Here is a 19845-nt window from a genome sequence, read left to right as displayed (position 1 = left end):
CCGGGCGGGCGGGGCGCCGGCGGAAGCCGCGGTGTCTGCTCCGAAGCGCCCCCGTGCGGCCGGAGGTGGGAGGCCGCCTTGGCGCGACCTCTCCGCCCGCGGTCGGAGCTCTGACTGCGGCAGTGTTCGTTCTCACGGCCCCTCGGCACAAAGTGCGCCCACCTTCTGCAATTAGGAGGGGAGCAAGTCGGGCATATTCGAATGCGTTGTCATCAGTCTTTTTCTCCTGCTATTTGTCTTCCCAAAGCCTAGCCAAACGCGGCCTATGCGCTCAGTGCTGAGTTTTGTTGATCCTTGAAGCTCCTTAAGGAACTTCCACTGAAGCCACCACCCCAGGGGTTAAAAAATTAGTTTATTGAAATATTAATGTACATCGATAGGGGCGAAGTTCAACGAATTGTAATGCAGTATTAGAATGTCAGAGCTATAGGTGTTGGCCTGGAGAAATGATACACTGCTTTAAAAAAGCAACATGTAGATTAATTTTTGTAATAGCCAAAGTTTGAAAAAATAACCCCTATAATACATTTATGTTTGTAGGAAGTAGAGAATGGACAATGAATAAGGAAGACCGAAGACGAATTGATGCCTCTTTGGCAAGGAATTTTAAATATATCGTGTACTGCCGCAAAAATGAACGAAATCTGTCTGGGAAGTACAGCCAGAATGCTACTTAGAAACAACGATGGCAAAACTTTGTCTCACATACTTTGGACATGTTATCAGGAGGGACCAGTCCCTGGAGAAGGACATCATGCTTGATAGAGGGTCAGCGAAAAGAGAAAGACCTCAACGAGATGCATTGACACAGTAGCTGCAACAATGGGCTCAAGCCTAAGGATTGTGAAGATGGCTCAACCAGGTAGCTTTTGTTCTGTTGTACACTGGGTCGCTATGAGTCGGAACCTACTTGAGAGCATCTAACGAGAGAATGGTTAACATCTAACTGCTAACACTGGTTACTTGGGGCAGGAGCGGGGTGGAGAGGGGGAAGATAGGAAGGGGAGATTAACTTTATGCAAGGGTGTCAGTATTGTTGATTTGAGCTAAATAGCTTTTGTAATTAAAAAAATAAAAAGCTAATGGTAGGAAATATTTGTATTTAATGACACAATACATGTTTCAATGTTCCTACAACTTTTCCAGTGTTTTGAGGTCAACATTAATGTTCATTGTGGATAGTGATGGATTTTAGATTTGGGGGCAAATGATACGTTTCCTGGTGCCCCCATTGTTCTGTCCAACACCCTAGTCACATGCATTCACTAGGCTGGGTGAAGGAGGGACCAGAGGGAGGGAGCATGAAACCTAGGGGGGGTTAGAGCCAGGGCTGGACACCCACCTTGGAAGTGGATATCAGAACAAAGGCTTTTCATCTGCCCTCCTTTCACCAGCCACCAGCACATATATGAATAAACAGTGTCACTTCCCTCAGACGTGTGGCACTGTTATCATTCTCTTTCCAAGAAAGATTCGGTGTCTGCACAATGTCCTACTCAGAGAAAGGACTGATCTCTGTGGACAAAGCACACATGCAATTGTCACATGCATTAGTTCATGCTCACCTTGATTAGGGAGTTCCAATCCTTCAGTAAAATGGCAGACCACTCCACAGGCTCAAATGCGCCTCTGCCTCTGACGAATTTTTTCCACAGGTAGCATAAGTCTCCTGTGGGCCAGCTTACCACTTATCACCTGCATGACCTCCAGCAAATCATGTAAGTCCCCCAGCCCCTAGCTTCTCTTATTTGTAAAATGTGGGTGGCAACAATACCTGCCTTACAAAGTTGTCAGAATTTAAAGGAGAAAAAATTTAAGAACTTGCAAGTGCTTGGCACACACTGGATATGCAATGAGGTTTTTTAAAGCCTTATATGACTTTAAAAATAATGAAATCCCAATGACTAAGTTTGTGGAGAAGAGAGAAACAATGGGATTTCTCCATCAACAGCTCAAACAGTATTCCCCATTTTAAAATCCAACAAGCTCCTTAATAGAGCGAGCATTACTTTCTTTCTGCTTGTTCTCTTCCCACTTTGGTGCTGAAATTTAATTTTAATGCCCTGTGCAGGAGAAGCAAGCAGAGACCTAAATTATACTAGATCAACATCAAATTGTTAATTCAAGAATGTATAAATGAAAATTATTTCTAAATAATCTTCACACCCCGTAAGTACATCAATAGTTGTTATTGTTAGTTGTGGTCGAGTGGATTCCAACTCATGGTGACCCTATGTGTGCAGAGTAGAACTACTCCATAGGGTTTTCAAGGCTATAACCTTTCGGAAGCAGATTGCCAGGTCTGTCTTCTGAGGAGCCTACGAGTGGGTTGGAACCTCCATCCTTTAGGCTAGTAGTTGAGTGCTTAACCATTTGCATCACACCTAATTTTTAACCTTCATATTAGATAAAAACTTGAGAAAAAATTCAGGTTTTAATCTGAATAATAGGAGGATGTTGCTACTTGCCACTATCAAAGAGTTAAAATCGAGCTTTTGGAATGGAAATCACTTTACTATCATGCACTTTAGAAGCACTGAAGCTTGACTAAAGCCTTCATTTTGACTTCTATATAGTTGCTGAAGCCACTTATGCTAGAAGGCTCAGAAACATCAATTAACCTCCTTTATGACTATAAAGGTGAAAAAAATTAAAACTCTAATACAATTTGAAAATATCCTCCTCTCATCCCTAATTAGAGTATCTGCAGTTGAATCTGAAACTACATCGGGTATTAGAATCAAGTATCTTCTATACGTTCAGATTGAAAAATAACCTTAATGTACACTACATTCAAATTCCAGTGAAAGAACCAATGAAAGATTACTGATTTCATCTGCCTTCTGTCTTATTATTCTTTTGTTTTCCTCATTAAATATCCATTAAAACAAAGGGATAAAATTCTGGTAATTTCTCACTTCTGGGATTTATTTTTACTTTGAATTAGGGTATTTAAACACCACCAAGCGCCTCCTGTCAGAATGAAAGTGAACTAGCAGGGGTGGGTGATCCATCCTGTGTTGAGCTCCTTTTTTCCAGTAGCAGAGATCCAAGAACAGGGGTAAAGGAAGACTTTGGATGGACTATTATAAGTCAGTCCACATTCACAGCTGACTTGGAGGCTGTGCTATAACACACTTAGAAGTTCCCAGGGCTTACCTAGGCTTAGCTTCTGGAAATATATCAGAAGCTAAGGCAATTGATAAACTATTCTTTAAAACTTCTCCTTTGGTTCAAACAGGGGATAAGAGGACAACTTCAGGAAAATGTTTAGTTTAAAATACATAGTGCCAGAGAACTGTACTTACTTGTTAATGTCAGCAGCCTGAAAGCTTAGGTTATAATGGATATGAGGAATCTGAAATGTACAAAGGAGAAAAATAGCTTGGGAGTCTGTCCTGGTCCACACAGTACCACCAAGGTGTGACACTTCTTACTTGTCCAGTGGTGAGAGGTCTTAAAGTCAGATTAGAAAACAAGTCAGACTTTAGAGTTTTTCTCTGCATCTCTACATGTCGCCTGAAATACTGAAGTCCTTAGCTATATTTTACACTACAGTGATCATAAAAGAGGACAAAAACCAAATTTATACTTAAATAGCATGATTTAATTTAGTTGCTGCTTAATCCTGAATCCTCTTAAGTTAAAAAAAAAAAGTTATAATTAACTCTTAATGAATTAGAACCTTCCAGAAAGTATGAATCCAAAAGGAATGTCCAACAGATGGTACGAGCCAGTTCTTTTATGGCCTTTCCTGTTTCAGTCTCAAACATTCTAAACATCAATGGAAAAAAAAATTCTCTAGAATTTCTCAGTTTTATTCTTCTAGAGCACAATTTTCTGGCCTGTTACTGAGCATGGTCTTCTAACAGGTACACAATTAACTCATAGGTAGACAGCACAATGGCAGTATTTGGTATCTGCCTGATGAGCTGGGCAAAGAGTCCTCTATAGAAGGCAAGGTAACCTTCTTCCCGAAATACCAGGCGTGCAGTCTGGATGAAAGACTTGTACTTGGTGCCCTCCTCACGAAGCCGTGTCCTTATGACTTCTGCAAGAGAGAAATACACTAGTTACACTACAAATAAACTTTATTTCCAGGCAACACAAGAAAAGTCAAAATCAGCTAACATATAGCCTGGTCACAAAGTCTGTCAATGCACAGCTATGTTCACTTGCCATCTCAGCTCTACTTGGACAGGACAGTCACATACACAGAGATATAATGCAAAGGTAAGTTCTTTCTGGAACATTTTCTGACTCTGGGAATCAGTCAGTTATGGACATTTACATATACATATAAGTACAAAGTAACTTTTAAGGGATTAAAAAAAGCTTAGTTTGAAGGACACTTAATTTGAGATAGTTTATCGTTTTCTACTTTCAATTAAGGAGACTTGGTAGAGCAAGGGTTAAGCTCTCGGCTGTTAATCAAAAGATCAGAGGTTCGAACCCACCCACCAGCTCCACAGGAGATAGACTTGGCAACCTGCTCCCTTAAAGATTACAGCTTAAAAAACCCTATGGGGAAGTTCATCTGTCACATGGGGTTGCTATGAGTTGAGAGTGACCTGACAGTACTTATTAACAACATTCCCAATTAAGCAAATACCATAATTTCACTGAAGGTGTAATTTGTAAGTATCTTCAATAAGACATTCTTTTCATGTATTCCCAATCTTTCTTCTACTAGAATCTGGCTCCACTCGCCCCAGCTTCAAAGCCACCTGTTTCAAAGCCTTCACAGACCTGGCTCTCCCTCATCCAGGCACCCACAGCACAGAGCTCACCACCTCCTGCGTGTTGTGCAGGCCTCAGTGGCTGCGTGCACCTGTCTCCCTGCCATAAGGAGCCTCGCCGACCTCGACTCCCTAAGCCCTGTGGGGCCCAGCTCAGTGTCAATGCACATAATGGGGATTCAATGCCTGTCAGCTAACTGACTGTACACATTTGTCATAGCCAACAGTGCATAGGCTTTTGAAAGCAAAACCCATTTTTCATGACACAATAAACTAAGCTCTATTTTTTGTTTTTTTAAGTAGGCCAACAGGACATCAGTTCTGTAACTCCTTAAAAAATAAATTTATCCAAAGTAGCCTTCCTCAGCAGCCCATTCAGAGTGGAAGCTCAGAGTTTTTTTTTTTTTTAAGTTTGGCTCCCATATCACTTAAAATCAAGGAATTTTACTGACAAAATCCAGGTTTTTGGCGTCTTTCAAAGCATCAGGAGATCAGCAACACAGGGCCCACACTCACGTGCGGCAACAGCTTTGGCCACAATCGTTGGAGCCGTGTCAAGTTCCCAGCACTCACGTTACGGATATACATGCATTTACAATGGGAACAAGTGAAACCTGTACCCACTGATCCTACCTACAGGCATCTGCATTCCAACCTGTGCCACAGAAGTTTAGAGACACCGACAACTGACACAGACCTGACAGCTGTTTGACTGCTCAGGAAGAAAAAGTGTAACGTACCGTGTGGATAAGCAATACAGGAGGCACACCCCTTAGAAATAGCAGCAGCTGCCATAAGTCCAAAAAAATTTGTGGAATTTTTCTCAGTCCCGTTTGTAGAAGAGGCTAACGGAGCTTCTTTCAGATACTTCTTTAAATTTTCATAAATAGCGAAACAGATGATAGTTTCTGAGATTCCAGCATATGAGGCCGTTAATCCTCTATAGAAACCACGAATGCCTTCTGTCTGGTAAACATAGCGAGCGCACTGCAGTGTATTCATCTGCTTGGAGCCTCTCACTCTGCACGAGAAGGTAAGTGACAGACTTGTTAGAACACGCACCAGCGAGCTGATGACTGCACCCATCACACCAGGTGACGTTTAAAAATAAAGACAAGTTCTACAGCAGGTGACCTGTGTCCTCCTGACACTGCGGTCACACTGACCCTTGGCTCACTGGGAGGCCAGGCTTCAGGGTTGAGAGGGAGGCTAGGTCCATTAGCTGGGACATCTGGCAGGCCCACAGGATGTTACATGTATCTGTACCAAGAGTCACAGAAAATGTTCGTAGACTTTGACCTAATTTTGATAACATGTTAAGCACTGTGATACACTCAAATATAATCAAAATAGTCCAAATGTCTACAAATCGGAGTAATAAGTAAACTTCTGTGCATATACTAGATTTAAATGGTTATGAAGCCAGTAAGATATAGGGAAATGCTCTAAGTGGAAAAGCAGGACAAAATTATAAGTAAAGAATAATCACAACTATGATACAAATATACTTTAGGAAAATACTGAAGGGATAGTCACCTAAACTCTGACAGAATGGTGAGTGTACTGGCACGCTTTCTAAGTTCTCTAGTATAAAACTGTATATTTTGAGATTATTTCTTAATTTTGTATAAAATTATAAATATTGAATAGATTATAAAAACTTAAAACTAGGTGTTCCTACCCAATGACTTAAAGTAGTATTTGTAACTGCCTGCTGCCAGACAGATGAGTGACTCCAGGGGACGTCATCATGTTTGCACTGGTCACATGCCAAACAATCCTCAATGAGTCTCCCTGCCTCCCTGATTGTCTCTCCAAAGGCCATTCCCCACACCTGAGCTGAAGTGACTTTTCTAACACAGATCCAACAAGACCACTCCCCTGCTTAAAATCCTCCAATGCCGTTTTTCAGCCTCGGCACTGGTGACATTTAGGGTCGGATAATTCTCTGTTGTGGGGGCTGTCCTGTGCATGCTGTCCAGCAGTATCTCTGGCCTCACTCCACTAGATGCCAGCAGCACCCCACCCAAGTTGTGATATCCAAAATTGTCTCCAGACGTTGCCAGATATTCCTTGGGTGTAAAATCACACCCCTCCAATGACAACAGCTGTTCTAACGGCTTTCCACTGCCTTCAAAATAAAGCCCAAGTCTAAACTCCAAACTGATTCCCAGGGCATTTAAGAATCTGATCCCCACTCATTTTTCCAGCCTTCTCTTTCTATAATCCCCTCCTTCTCCAGTGCAAACTCATGCACGCGGTGCACTCCAACCACACTACCCTTCTTCCAGTTCCCCAGAATTAACCATGCTATCTTGCCTTGTGATTTTCTGCATACAGTTCTCTCTGCCTGAACCACTCTTCACTGCCACCCCCAGCCCCTAGCCACCACTCTGGCTATTATTATTTTTTTAAACTTTTCCTGTTGGGCATACCTTTTATTTTAAAGTAAGTTTTTTTAATAATTTATTTTATTTTTGTTGTTGAGAATATACACAGTACACCAGTTCAACAATTTCTACATGTACAATTCAATGACATTATACATTCTTCAAGTTGTGTGACCATTCTTATCCTGCTTTTCAGAGTTGTTCCTCCCCCATTACCATAAACTCACTGCCCCCTAGGTTTCCTATCTAATCTTCTGAGTTGCTGCTGTCAATCTGATCCCATATAGATAGATCGTATCTATCTGCTCAAGGCAGACATTCTTTACTAGTTAAACTAAACTACTGTTTGATTTTAAGACTTCAGGGGATATTTTTGGTTTAAGGTTTAAAGATTATCTCAGGGCACTAGTTTCAGGGGTTCATCCCGCCTCCATGACTCCAGAAATCCAGATTCCATGAGAATTTGAAATTCTATTCTACATTTCACCCCACTTCTTTTGATCAGGATTCTTCTATAGAATCTTTGATCAAAATATTCAGTAATGGTAGCCAAGCACCATCCAGTTCTTCTGGTCTCATGGCAAAGGAAGAAGTTGTTTATGGAGGCAATTAGCTACACATTCCATTTCCTCCTCCTATTCCTGACTCTCCTTCCTCTGTTGTTCCAGGCAAATAGAGATCAATTGTTGTACTTTGGATGGCTGCCTGCAAAGCTTTTAAGACCCAAGGCACTATGCAACAAACATGTTAGTAGGCCAATTAACTGGGATGTCGCATGAAATCATGACCACCTCCGAACCAAGGAACCAAATCCCATGAGGTGTCTGGTTGTACATAAGCAGCTTCAGCAGCTTTTTGTTGTTGTTGTTGTAAATACATCACACAACTTTTGCCAATTCAACTTTTTACAGGTATACAACTCACTGACAGCACCCTGGCTATTCTTAAGATGGCAGTGTGGATGTCGTGGCCTTAGGAGGCTTCCCTAACCTCCTCCCTCTCTCCACCCTGCCTGGACTGTATTAAGTGACCCTCCATGGTCCTGTAGCACCTCAGGTCCCTTATTACACCAGGCTATAATCATTCTCTTTACTTTCTGTAGCCCCCACTGAGCTGTAGCTCCTGGAAGACAAGGGCTATGTCTTCTTTCCTGCTGTTTCCCTAGTGACTAGTACACAGGAAACATGCAACAAATATTTATTGTTGGGGGACATGCTAGCAGAGCTCACTAGAACCAAGTTCTAAAATGCCCAGAGCATGGTCATTCCTAGGCAGAATCAGCTGGCTCTTGTTTACCCACCATGGTTGGCAGCACAAATCTCAAAACAAAAGGAGTTTCTACATATGCTGATATTCAGAAAAAACAAAGACAGGAATGGCTGAGGACTGTGCATGCCTCACTCCAAAGCTGGAATCAGGGGAAGACAAAATCCCCAAGAATTCTTCCTATATCAAGGAAAGTGGGCATAGGAACAACTAATAGCTTACCTCCGTTCTAGCTGCATCCGGGTTTTAACCATCCATATAGGATTCATTAAGGAATTTGTGACAAAAGCTGGAAAAAAAAACAGAAAAAGTCATCACTGTCTAACTACACAGTAAACGCTGAAATTAGGATTTCAATGGCTTAACAATAAAAATGGATAGTAGGAAGCAGTTACAATCTATACTGTAAGTGGAAGCTATATACTTCCTAAAATGTAACACTTACTGGGGTATGTTGGGCCTAAAAGATGTCTCCTTTCAACTTTCTAGAGCCCTGTCTCGTCTTTTCAACCTCTAGGTGGTGCTGTTGGTATTTCTGTTCATGTGGCTTCTGTGGTAACTATGAAACTATGCTAACACTCAATTTATAAACTTCAGGTCCAGAAATAATGTGTTTAAAAAAGTTGCTGATCTAATGTAAAAGGTTACCTTATATCTAACTTGGAGAAGGAGCTAAATCTCCATTTCCCTGAATCCAGACTCAAACTATAATACCTGACTAATCATTGTAGAAAACTGAAGTTTTAAGACTGTTCTGCTTGTAGGCACCATTCTTTTGTGGTGGTTGTTGTTAAAGTAAGCCTTCTCCATCTTAACACTGCTAATCATTCCAAACCAACCAAGAAGTAGGAATGCTGTGGTACTGGTCTGACTCTTCCCCAATATCGCACCCTCCACAGTCCTGAGTAAGTAGATTGATATTAGGAAGATTAAAAAAAAAAAAAAAAATCAACCCAAAACCGTTGCCGTCGAGTCTATTCCGACTCATAGCGACCCTATGGGACAGAGTAGAACTGCCTCCTAAGGTTTCCAAGCAGGGGCTGGTGGATTCGAACTGCTGGCCTTTTGGTTAGCAGCCGAGCTCTTAACCACTGCACCACCAGGGCTCCACTAGGAAGACAGAGGTTTAAAAACTCCCTCCAGGTCTGTTCTATTTACTAAGGGTTCTTCTAAGTTATTTCTGCAGAAGTTACAAACCTGATTAACATTTTTTAGCCCTGGCTAACTCACTACCGGCCTATTAAAAAAAAAATCCTGTTGCCGTTGAGTTGATTCCAACTCATAGCAACCCTATAGGATGGAGGAGAACTGCCCCATAGGGTTTCTAAGGGGCGCCTGATGGATTCGAACTGCCAACATTTTGGTCAGCAGCTGTAACTCTTAACCACTATGTCACCAGGGTTTCTACTGGCCTATTAAGTGAAGTATAAATGAAGATTGACCTGTTTTGAAGCTCCGTATTTCCTCCATATTAAGTAGAAACGCCTATCTTGTGTGAAGCAGCTTTACTTCTTTTCTACTCAGGGTCAGACATTATTATCTATAAATACTCAGATGGGTTGCTAGTGCCTTCGTTTGGAATAACAAAGGCAGACAAAACAGACTAGCACACCTTACAGACTGGCAGAAGGCCTAGATTTTTCATAAAATGCCAATTTAAGTTCTCTAAAATACTTCTCTATTTAAATAAACACAAAAGTATATATAAGAAGGTATATATAGCTTTCACCTTAGAAATCTACAAATTCAACATATTTTTTGCCAAGAACTTCCTGGAGAAAAACATCTTAGTGAAACGACTTCGTCAAAAGTGAATAGAAGCTACCTATCTGCTGCTGGCCCTACTAAAAGAGTTCAACTAAAAGCCCTGAATAAATCCTCATTATGTAATCTAACAACATGTTGAGGACAGAAGTGCCAATTGTGGGCAGGATGAGCTGGACACCATGGGGAGTTATGAAGAAAGCAGCTCTGACTTTAGCAAATAACTTAACGGGGAAATAGAATAAAAAATATTAATAGTCCTTTAAAAGAAACATAACACTAACAAGCAGCATACATAAGAACGTGTAAATTTTTAGGGAGAATAAAAAGCTTTAGTGGTCAAAGAAACTGGAACCAAGTTACAAACTGCACTCAAACACTCATATTCTATCAAGTCTAATATAAGCTTTAAAAAAACAATTTTAGGTGCAAAAGAAGCAGGGAGCTCATTCCTAACTCCTGGAAAAAGCTGTTTGGCACAACACATGCTTTAAGGAAAGTGAGAAACTCTTAGCTCCACTCACTAGGATAACATACCTGCAGAGCCAGCTGAGAATACATGCACGATATTGCTATCAGGCACAAAAATGCCATTAAATTGCTCTTTGGCTTTGGAGTAACATGCAAAGTACACAGCCCTGTTAGAACAAAGAGAGAGAGAGAGCACTGTAAAGGAATTGTTATGATACACATATATGTATACATACACACACATTCCTTTGCAACATCTGAAAAATGCAGGAAATTAATATGGGGAAGAAGTTGATATGTAACCAAAATCATCTCCTACTATCTCTGCTAAAACCAAAACCTGCTATACACACTTTCAGGAAGTTCTTGCCACTCCAGAAATTATTTAGTGATTACAAAGGTGTCCAAAATAATTGGGGAAAATGAGATGTTAAAACACATACACAAATCCTTTTACATTCTTCATTCTGGATTAACTCTCTTGGTAAAAGTTAACCCTTTAGGTGCCAACGCATCCTACTTTTACAATTTGTAACATTTTTTAAAATACACCATACTTGTCCTGCCTTCCACCAAAATTGAGTATGTCAAATATAATTTGAACTTTTTTTGATGTCTCAGTATCACATAGGAATAGCCATCATACAATGCTTTCATAACACCAGTCACTCCACCGGAGAAAGATGTGGCAGTCTGCTTCTGTAAAGATTACAGCCTAGGAAACCCTATGGGGCAGTTCTACTCTGCCTTATAGGGTTGCTATGAGTCAAAATTTACTCGACAGCAATGGGTTTGGTTTTTGTTTTTGGTTTGCCCCTCCACTGAATATGCTATATGCTCCCCAACCCCCCAGAGGTTGACCACTACAGGTGGGGGTTGGACTTCACCACCCCCATCCCTCAACACCCCCCCCATCTTCTCTTCTCCCTGTTTGTCTGTTTTTCCCCTTTGTCTTCCCTCCTGTTGGGGCTGGGGAGTAGGGGCTGGTTGGGATTTTCTATGCTGGCCAATGGATCAAGCATAAACTATATGTTTCAACTTAGGATTTAACTACTTATTATTGTTGTGTTCTAAAATCTTCTTCCTTTTTTTTCTAGGTCCCATCTGTTCTAAATGAGTGAAGTAGTCAGGAATCTACCTACATAAGGCAGCCAGTATTACCATATTAGCACTGCCCACATGTGGGTAAGGCACTTAGTTTCTTTATTTACCACATATATGCAATATGTTTACCATCTTCTAATAATGTTATACCCCATATTATCTATCAGACTAATATTTTCTACTTTTAAAATAGACTGTGCACAGATGCTACAAAATTCTAAAGGAATAAAAGGGTTTAATAACAACCTGCATTTTTACAACACCCCCAAGTGATTTGTGTACACACTGAGGCACTGATCTGGAGGAATTCTAGAAGCTTTAGTCTTCATTTTATATAAAACAACATTCTCGTTTTTTTTATAAGGCTTAATTCCCTTTAAAGTCTACTTGACTATTATATGGAGTATGAACACAGGTGGATATATATGTATATATGTGTGTATATATATCCCACTCCTGCCACCCAGCCACCCCCCAGCAGCTCTTCTCTCAGGAGGCAATCTCTAGTACCAGTTTCTAATCTATCTTTCCAGAGATATTCTAGATACACACACACAGTGTCTCTCTCTCACTCACATGCTCACTTTTATATCTATACACATTTATCCTTTATAGCAACACTGTCAGTAGAACTCTGCGAAGATGGAAATGTTCTGCATCTATGCTATTTGATACAGTAGCCAGTAGGATAATAAGTAATTGAAATGTAGCTAGTGAGACTCAGAAACTGAATTTTTAATTTTAATTAATTTAAATTTATATAGTCTCATGTGGCCAGTGGCTACGGTGTTAGACAGTACAGTTCCATATATTCTACCAAGCTTTGAAGAGAATTAAGTCTTGTTACAAAAATGAGAATGTTTTATATAAGGTAAAGCCTAGAAGCTTTTAAAATTCCTCCAGATAAAGGCTTCAATGTGCATATGAATCAGAGGAGAGCCTGCTAAAATGCAGATTCCTATGTTGGTCTGGGATGTGGCCTGAGATCATGCATTTCTAACAAGCTCCCAGATAATAACCATACCACACTTTGAGTAGCAAAGTTTAGATTACAACTGATGATAGCAGGTTAATTTTTATATTTAAGAATAAAATAACCAGAATCTCTTTCTCACACATACACACAACACACACACACACAACACACACACAGAGACACTGTTGACTATTTCTACATGTTGGATGTATTTAAGCAAATCCAACTCAAAAAAAGAAACTGATCGTTCAGCAGCTATCACCCTCAATAAGAAAGGACTCAGCATTATACAGTATATAAACTAGCTGAGAAATGTAATGCTTACCTTGATGGTGCAACTCCAACCAAATTTGGACCCAAGCCTCTAAAAAGTGACTTTGGTCCCTCCTTCTCCAAGATTGACCTGAATAATAAGAAGAGATGTATCTTTGAAACTCCTTAGGCACAACTTGACCAAGGCAAAGTCACAGAAGCTTCTTAGACACATCCAAACACCCTGAGGGACTGAGTTACTGGGGTTGAGGGCTGGGGACGATGGTTGCAGGAGTCACCTAGGTCAACCGGCATAACAAAGTTCATAAAGAAAATGTTCCACATCCTACTTTGGTAAGTAACATCTGGGGTCTTAAAAGCTCGCAAGCAGCCATCTAAGATATATCTGTTGGTCCCATCCCATTCACAGCAAAGGAGAATGAAGAAAACCAAAGATACAAGGGAAATATTAGCCCAAAGGACTAATGGACCACAAGTACAACAGCCTTCACCAGCCTGAGCCCAGAACAACTAGATGGTGCCTGGCTACCACTGGCAGCTCTGACAGGGATCACAACAGAGGGTCCTGGACAGAGCAGGAGAAAAATATAAAGTAAAATTCAAATTTGAAAAAAAAAAAAAAAACAGAGTGGTTTGACAGAGACTGGAGGAACCCCCACGGCTATGGCCCCTGGACACCCTTTTAACTCAGAACTGAAGCCACTCCCAAAGTTCACCCTTCAGCCAAAGATTACTCAGGCCTATAAAACAAACAATAACACAAATGAGGAACATGCTTCTTAGTTCAATCATGTGTATGAAACCAAACGGGCAACACCTGCCCATACAGCAATGACAAGAGGGCAGGAAGGGACAGGAAAAAAGGACAGATGGAAACGGGGAAATAGGGGTGGGGAGGGAGAGAGTGTTGACACATTGTGGGGGTCGTAGCCAATGTCACAAAACAACCTGTGTATAAATTGCTGAATGAGAAACTAATTTACTCTGTAAACTTTCATGGAAAGCACAATAAAAAACAAAACAAAAAAAAACCCTTAGGCAAAGCCTATGGAAACTGAAGAGTCAACCTTCACACTAGCTCCTTAATAGAATAAAATGTACACAAGACCCCAGACTCTTGTCTGTTTGTAATACACTGAAATCTGTGAGGGCTGGAACTTGACAGGACTGCCTTGTTTTCCCGGGTCTCGCAAGTTTTCCACCTTAGACAGGGTGCACTCTTCCTACGTTTCTATTGCTTGCTATTATTAGAAAATATTTTGAGTTTTCCTTCTTTGATGGGTTTTTACCTTAAACAGGTTCCAGCTTTCGCAGGTTTTACCTATTACAATACAGAATCAGAGGAGGCTGTACAATATTGCTTTCATTAATACAGTGAAAAAATGTGCTTCAAAAGCATCAGTTACACATGTTTTCAAGAAGTCATTTCCATTGCTTGCACAGAAGCGCCATTTTTAGGGTTTGTATCACACAACAAAATCCTATTAAGGAAGCATGAGCATCTTACAAAGGGTCCTATACAAGGAACAGTAACCTCGTTATAACAGAGTTCACCGAGAAACAGGTTCAGAGATTTCTCTGGACGGTATTTCTTTTGAATTTATTCCTGATTTACAACTCTCCTATCTTCTAGATCTTTACCTATTATAGCAGAGACCTAGGCAGGGATATCAGGAATAGAAATACGAGATGCTTCTAATAATTTTCATGGACTGAAATGAGTGTTATTTAAAGTTGATGCCTAGCATCTCAAATCCAAAGTTATTACTGTGACTACCTTTTTTTTATGTTAAATGTTTTTTGGTTAAAAGTGACTAAATAAATCCTAAGTGGATTGTATAGAACATTCTTTAGAGGCATTTTTCCACTCCAATACAGTGATTCAAGTTAGTTTACTCTTTTCAGCAGCTCAATTTTCATGGAATCCAATAGAATTTACATTGTTAAATTGCTGTCTTCTCTGATTTACTCTCCTTTTCATACTGAGGAATTTCTCTACTTGGTAACTAGTACCTCTGCTATGACAGCATTCTAAGTTGATCTAGTTCACAAATTATCATAGCCTAATTCTGTCTGACCTTCATTATGACACTAAGGTTAAGATAAAAAGCTCTCTTTCACTTTATGGAAAAGATGTTCCTATAAAGCTAGCAGTAAAATGGATCATGCCTATTCTGTTTCTACCAACTTCCACTTTTCCCACAGAGAAAAAGTTTCCAAAACCAAGTTGAAATTTTTGGTGCAAAAGAGGTTAAGCTGCTGTTTTGGTCCATGGCATGCTGGATGCTATGAAAGTTTTGTTCATTTATAGTTTTGCTTCCCATTCTTTCCTTCGTCCAATAACTGTAACTTCTCATGTTCTAGACTCCTTGAATGCACAAATTTTAAATCTTAGCTTCTTTTCTGATTTCTGGATATTTACAAAATATTCAATCGCTTGAAATAAAGAATATTTGTACTTATAAAAGCTTTCCTAAAATGTAGCAGGCTGGCAATTAGGCAAGAAGAAGAAATGTAAGGTATCTGGATTCAAAAGCAAAATTGTCTCTACAGACAATACGATCTCACATGTAGAAAATACTAAGAAACCCACTAAAAAATACAACCAATAAATGAGTTCAGTAAGGTTGTAAGATATAAGAGCTATACGCAAAAATCAGTTGTACTTCTATATGCTAGCAATGTTCGTGGACTAGACGACTTAATATTGTTACGATGCCAATACTCCCCAAATTGATCTACAGATTTAACACAATCTTTATCAAAATCTCAGTTGCCTTTTTTTTTGCAGAAATTAACAAGTTGATCATAAAATTCAACATGAAAATGCAAGGAACCCAGAATAACCTGAACAAACCTTGAAAAAGAATTTAGTTGGAACACTTACACATCCTAATTTCAAAACTTACTACAAAGCCACAATAATCAAGACAGTGTGGCACTTACATAAGGATAGGCATACAGATCAATGGAATGGAATTTAGTGTCCAGAAATAAACTCTCATATTTATGGTCAACTGATTATTAACAAGGGTACCATGACAATGCAATGGGGGAAAGAATGGTCTTTTCAACCAATGGTGCTGGGACAAGTGGATATCTACATACAAAAGAAGGAATTTGGAACCTTACCTCATCCTCACATTTCTGTGCCTCACATACAAAAATAACTCAAAATGGATCATAGATCTAAATGTAAAACCTAAAACTATAAAACTCTTAGAAGAAAACATAGGAGTAAATTATCAGGGCCTTGGATGATTTCTTAGACATGACAGCAAAAGCACAAGTGACAAAATTTAAAAAAAGATATATTGGACTTCATCAAAATTAAAAATGTCTGTGCTTCAAAGGACACCACCAAGAAAGGAAAAATACAATGCAAGAACAGGAGGAAATATCTGCAAGTCACATATCTGATAAGGGACTTATATCCACAACATGTAAAGAACTCTTACAACTCAACAAGAAAAAAGACAACCTAATTAAAAAATGGGCATGGGATTTGAATAGACATTTCTCCAAAGAAGATAAACAAATGGTCAATAAGCACATAAAAAGAGGTTCAACATTTAAGTGATTAGGGAAATGTAAATCAAACTATAATGAGATACTACTTAATACCTACTATGATGACTATAATAAAAAAGACAATAACAAGTGTTGTCAAGGATGTGGGGAGATTAGAATCCTTATACATGGATGATAGAAATGTAAAATGGCCCAGCACTTTGAAAAATAGTTTGGCAGTTCCTCAACAAATTAAACACATATGACCCAACAATTCTGTTGTTGTTGTTGTTAGGTGCTGTTGAGTCGGTTCCAACTCATAGCGACCCTATATACTGCCCAGTCCTGAGCCATCCTCACAGTTGTTATGCTTGAGCCCACTGTTGCAGCCACTGTGTCAATCCATCTTGTTGAGGGTCTTCCTCTTTTTCATTGACCCTCTACTTTACCATACATGATGTCCTTCTCCAGGGACTGGTCCCTCCTGATAACATGTCCAAAGTATGTGAGACAAAGTCTCACCATCCTTGCTTCTAAGAAGCATTCTGGCTGTACTTCTTCCAAGACAGACTTGTTTGTTCTTCTGGCAGTCCATGGTATGCTCAATGTTCTTCAACAACAACACAATTCAAAGACATCAATTCTTCTTTGATCTTCCTTATTCACTGTCCAGTTTTCACATGCATATGAGGTGACTGAAAACACCATGGCTTGGGTCAGGCATACCTTAGTCCTTAAAGTGACATCTTTGCTTTTTAACACTTTAAAGGTCTTTTGCAGATCTGCCCAGTGCAATGTCATTTGACTTCCTGACTGCTGCTTCCATGGGTGATGACTGTGGATCCAAGTAAAATGAAGTCCTCGACAACTTCAATCTTTTCTCCATTTATCATGATGTTGCTTATTGGTCTAGCTGTGAGGATTTTTGTTTTATTTATGCTGAGGTGTAATCCATACTGAAGGCTACAGTCTTTGACCTTCATCAGTAACTGCTTCAAGTCCCCTTCAATAATTCTATTCCCAGGTATATACCCAAGAAAAATGAAAACAAAGATCCACACAAATATTTGTACATAAATTTTCATAGCAGCACTATTCACAACAGCCATAAGATGGAAACAATCCAAATGTCTATCAACTGACAAATGGATACGCAAAATGTGGTACAGGTAGTCCCCAACTTACAATATATTCAAGTTACAACAAACTGCACTTACTACCATCTGTTTTTTTTATTTTTGTACATCTTATCATTAGTAGTATGTACTACACACCTTGTTGCAGCATGTAATTTGCTGGTGTTATCATTCTCATTCCAACCCCCAAAGACAAATAAAGATCAGATTTATAAAGATACTGATAACATGAAAACTTAAAAAAAAGAGGTATTTGACACATGACGGAGTCTTCAGAGTAGAACTCCCTCATAAGCTGGGGACTACCTGTATATACATACAATGGAATAACATTTGGCATAAAGAGAAATGAAGTTCTGATATATGCTATGACACAGATGAACTTTGAAAACATTATGCTAAGTCAAAGAAGGCAGTCACCAAGGACCACATGTTGTATGATTACATTTATATTAAAAAATGTCCAGAACAGACAAATCTAATGAGGCAGAAAGTAGATTAATGGCTGCCAGGGGCGGGGAGGGAGGATGGGGACTGACTGTTAATGGGTAAGGGGTCTCTTTCAGGGAGGATGAAAATGTTTTAAATTAGACTGTGGTGGTGGCTGCTCAGCTCTATAAATATACTAAAAACAATTGAACTGTACAGTTTAAATGGGTACACTGTATGATATATGAATAACATCTTAATAAAACTGCTGAAGAATAAATAAGACACAGCAAGAAGGAAAGACACCACTGGAAAAAATCTAGAAAGCAGGAGATATATTGGCAAGAACAAAGTTTTAAAATAAAATTTAGTTCTTGTGCTAAATTAATCACTTACAACAGCTATTTGATAAGGCTGGTAGATTTAAAAAGTAAAAAGTAGTATATCAATATTAAATTTCTTAAGTTTGAAAACTGCATTGTGGTTTTAAGAGAACATCCCTGTTCTAAGGAAATAAACCCAAAGTATTAAGGGGCAAAGGGGCATGATTCATGTCATCTATTCACAAACGGTTCAGGAAAAAATAAGCACGTCAACAGAGCACAAGTGAAAACACAAATGTGGCAAAATATTCAAGACTGGTGAATGCAGATAAAGGGTATAAGCAAGTTATTTGTACCATTCTTGTATTTTATTTCAAAATAAAATATTCCTTAAAAAAAGCTTACCATAGGCCATAAAAAATATCAAGCTCATTATTTTAGCCCACAAAATCATGGAAAGCATGATTGGGATAAACATAGTTAATTAACATGCCAAAATGAAATTCAGGGAGTTTTGGTGAATTTTCACAGTGGTCCAAAAATAAGCCATTTGGCCCTTAACAGAGGCATGAGAATTTAATGTTTTCCATTTTAGATTTTAGATACTCTTACTTTACTATCTTTCTCAAATTAGTATTGTGTTAGTAAAAGCTGAACTCCCTGAACTTTAAAAACTTCTCTCAAATCACATCTTGAAGTGACCTATAGCTTATAGTATATAATAAAGATTTTCAAATGCCAAGTACATTCAAATTTTTTTTTAAAGTTCAGATATCTGTGGCCAACATTAATGTACGCTGTGCAGCCCAGGAGCCATTTAAATACAATTAGGGGAATCTCTGGCTCCAGGAAGCTCAAAGCCTCTCATCCATAATGCAGCAGGGAACTCGTGTCCTCAAGTTACTCTGGCCTTTTAAGAACTGCAGAGACACTGTCCTCAGAGTTACGCATATTAACAGTGGACAAGAAGTCAAGTCTCTGTTACATAATCCGAACTTCTAACCTAGCTGGATGTTTACAAAATGTTTCTGGAACAATCAAGTTCCTACTAAAAATGGTACACTTCAGCTTCAAAATAAAGCAGGTAAGGACTAGACAAATTTTCCCACAGTCATGTAAACTTTTGTTTAGGAAAGAAATGCAGAAAAGGATTACAGTCTTGTCACTAGTTTTAGGTCATAATATGCATGTCACAGACAAGTCCAAGACAAATATTTCATCAGAACAAGTCAGTTTTTAAAAGATGGAGACAAGCCCACTAATATCACTTCTCAGATCGAAATTTTCAACTACCCACTGGCATTCGTATATTTTAACCCATCACTGGTTATTCTAACTCTAGAAACCTTTGGTACTAGTAAAGAAGAAGGAAAAAAAAAAACTAATTTAAAAAGGTACTTCAGAAATAAACAAAAATAAGGTACCTGAGCAGTTTAAAGAATAGGAGCCCTGATGGAAGAAAAA

The 19845-nt window shown here is 39.2% G+C and overlaps 1 protein-coding gene across 4 annotated transcripts in view; it reads right to left on the bottom strand.

Moving 5' to 3' along the window:
• Nucleotides 1-3202: 3202 nt before the first annotated feature.
• Nucleotides 3203-19845, bottom strand: part of SLC25A33 (solute carrier family 25 member 33) — a 33335-nt gene continuing 16692 nt past the window's right edge. For 3 of the 4 annotated variants that reach the window (XM_023739383.1, XM_023739384.1, XM_023739382.1), the window contains 5 exons: nucleotides 13036-13113; nucleotides 10697-10797; nucleotides 8618-8684; nucleotides 5480-5760; nucleotides 3203-4051 (listed from right to left, as the gene is read on the bottom strand). In XM_023739383.1, coding sequence (XP_023595151.1) covers nucleotides 3849-4051; nucleotides 5480-5760; nucleotides 8618-8684; nucleotides 10697-10797; nucleotides 13036-13113 — 730 coding nt within the window. In that variant the 3' untranslated portion in view covers nucleotides 3203-3848. The remainder of the gene's footprint in view (nucleotides 4052-5479; nucleotides 5761-8617; nucleotides 8685-10696; nucleotides 10798-13035; nucleotides 13114-19845) is intronic. The other variant, XM_004385138.2, reaches the window with a different exon arrangement.

This window comes from Trichechus manatus, unplaced genomic scaffold (assembly GCF_000243295.1).
Source record: "Trichechus manatus latirostris isolate Lorelei unplaced genomic scaffold, TriManLat1.0 scaffold00133, whole genome shotgun sequence".
NCBI lineage: Eukaryota > Metazoa > Chordata > Mammalia > Sirenia > Trichechidae > Trichechus > Trichechus manatus.
Note: the sequence above shows the minus strand (reverse complement) of the source record. Positions and strands in the feature narration are given on the sequence as shown.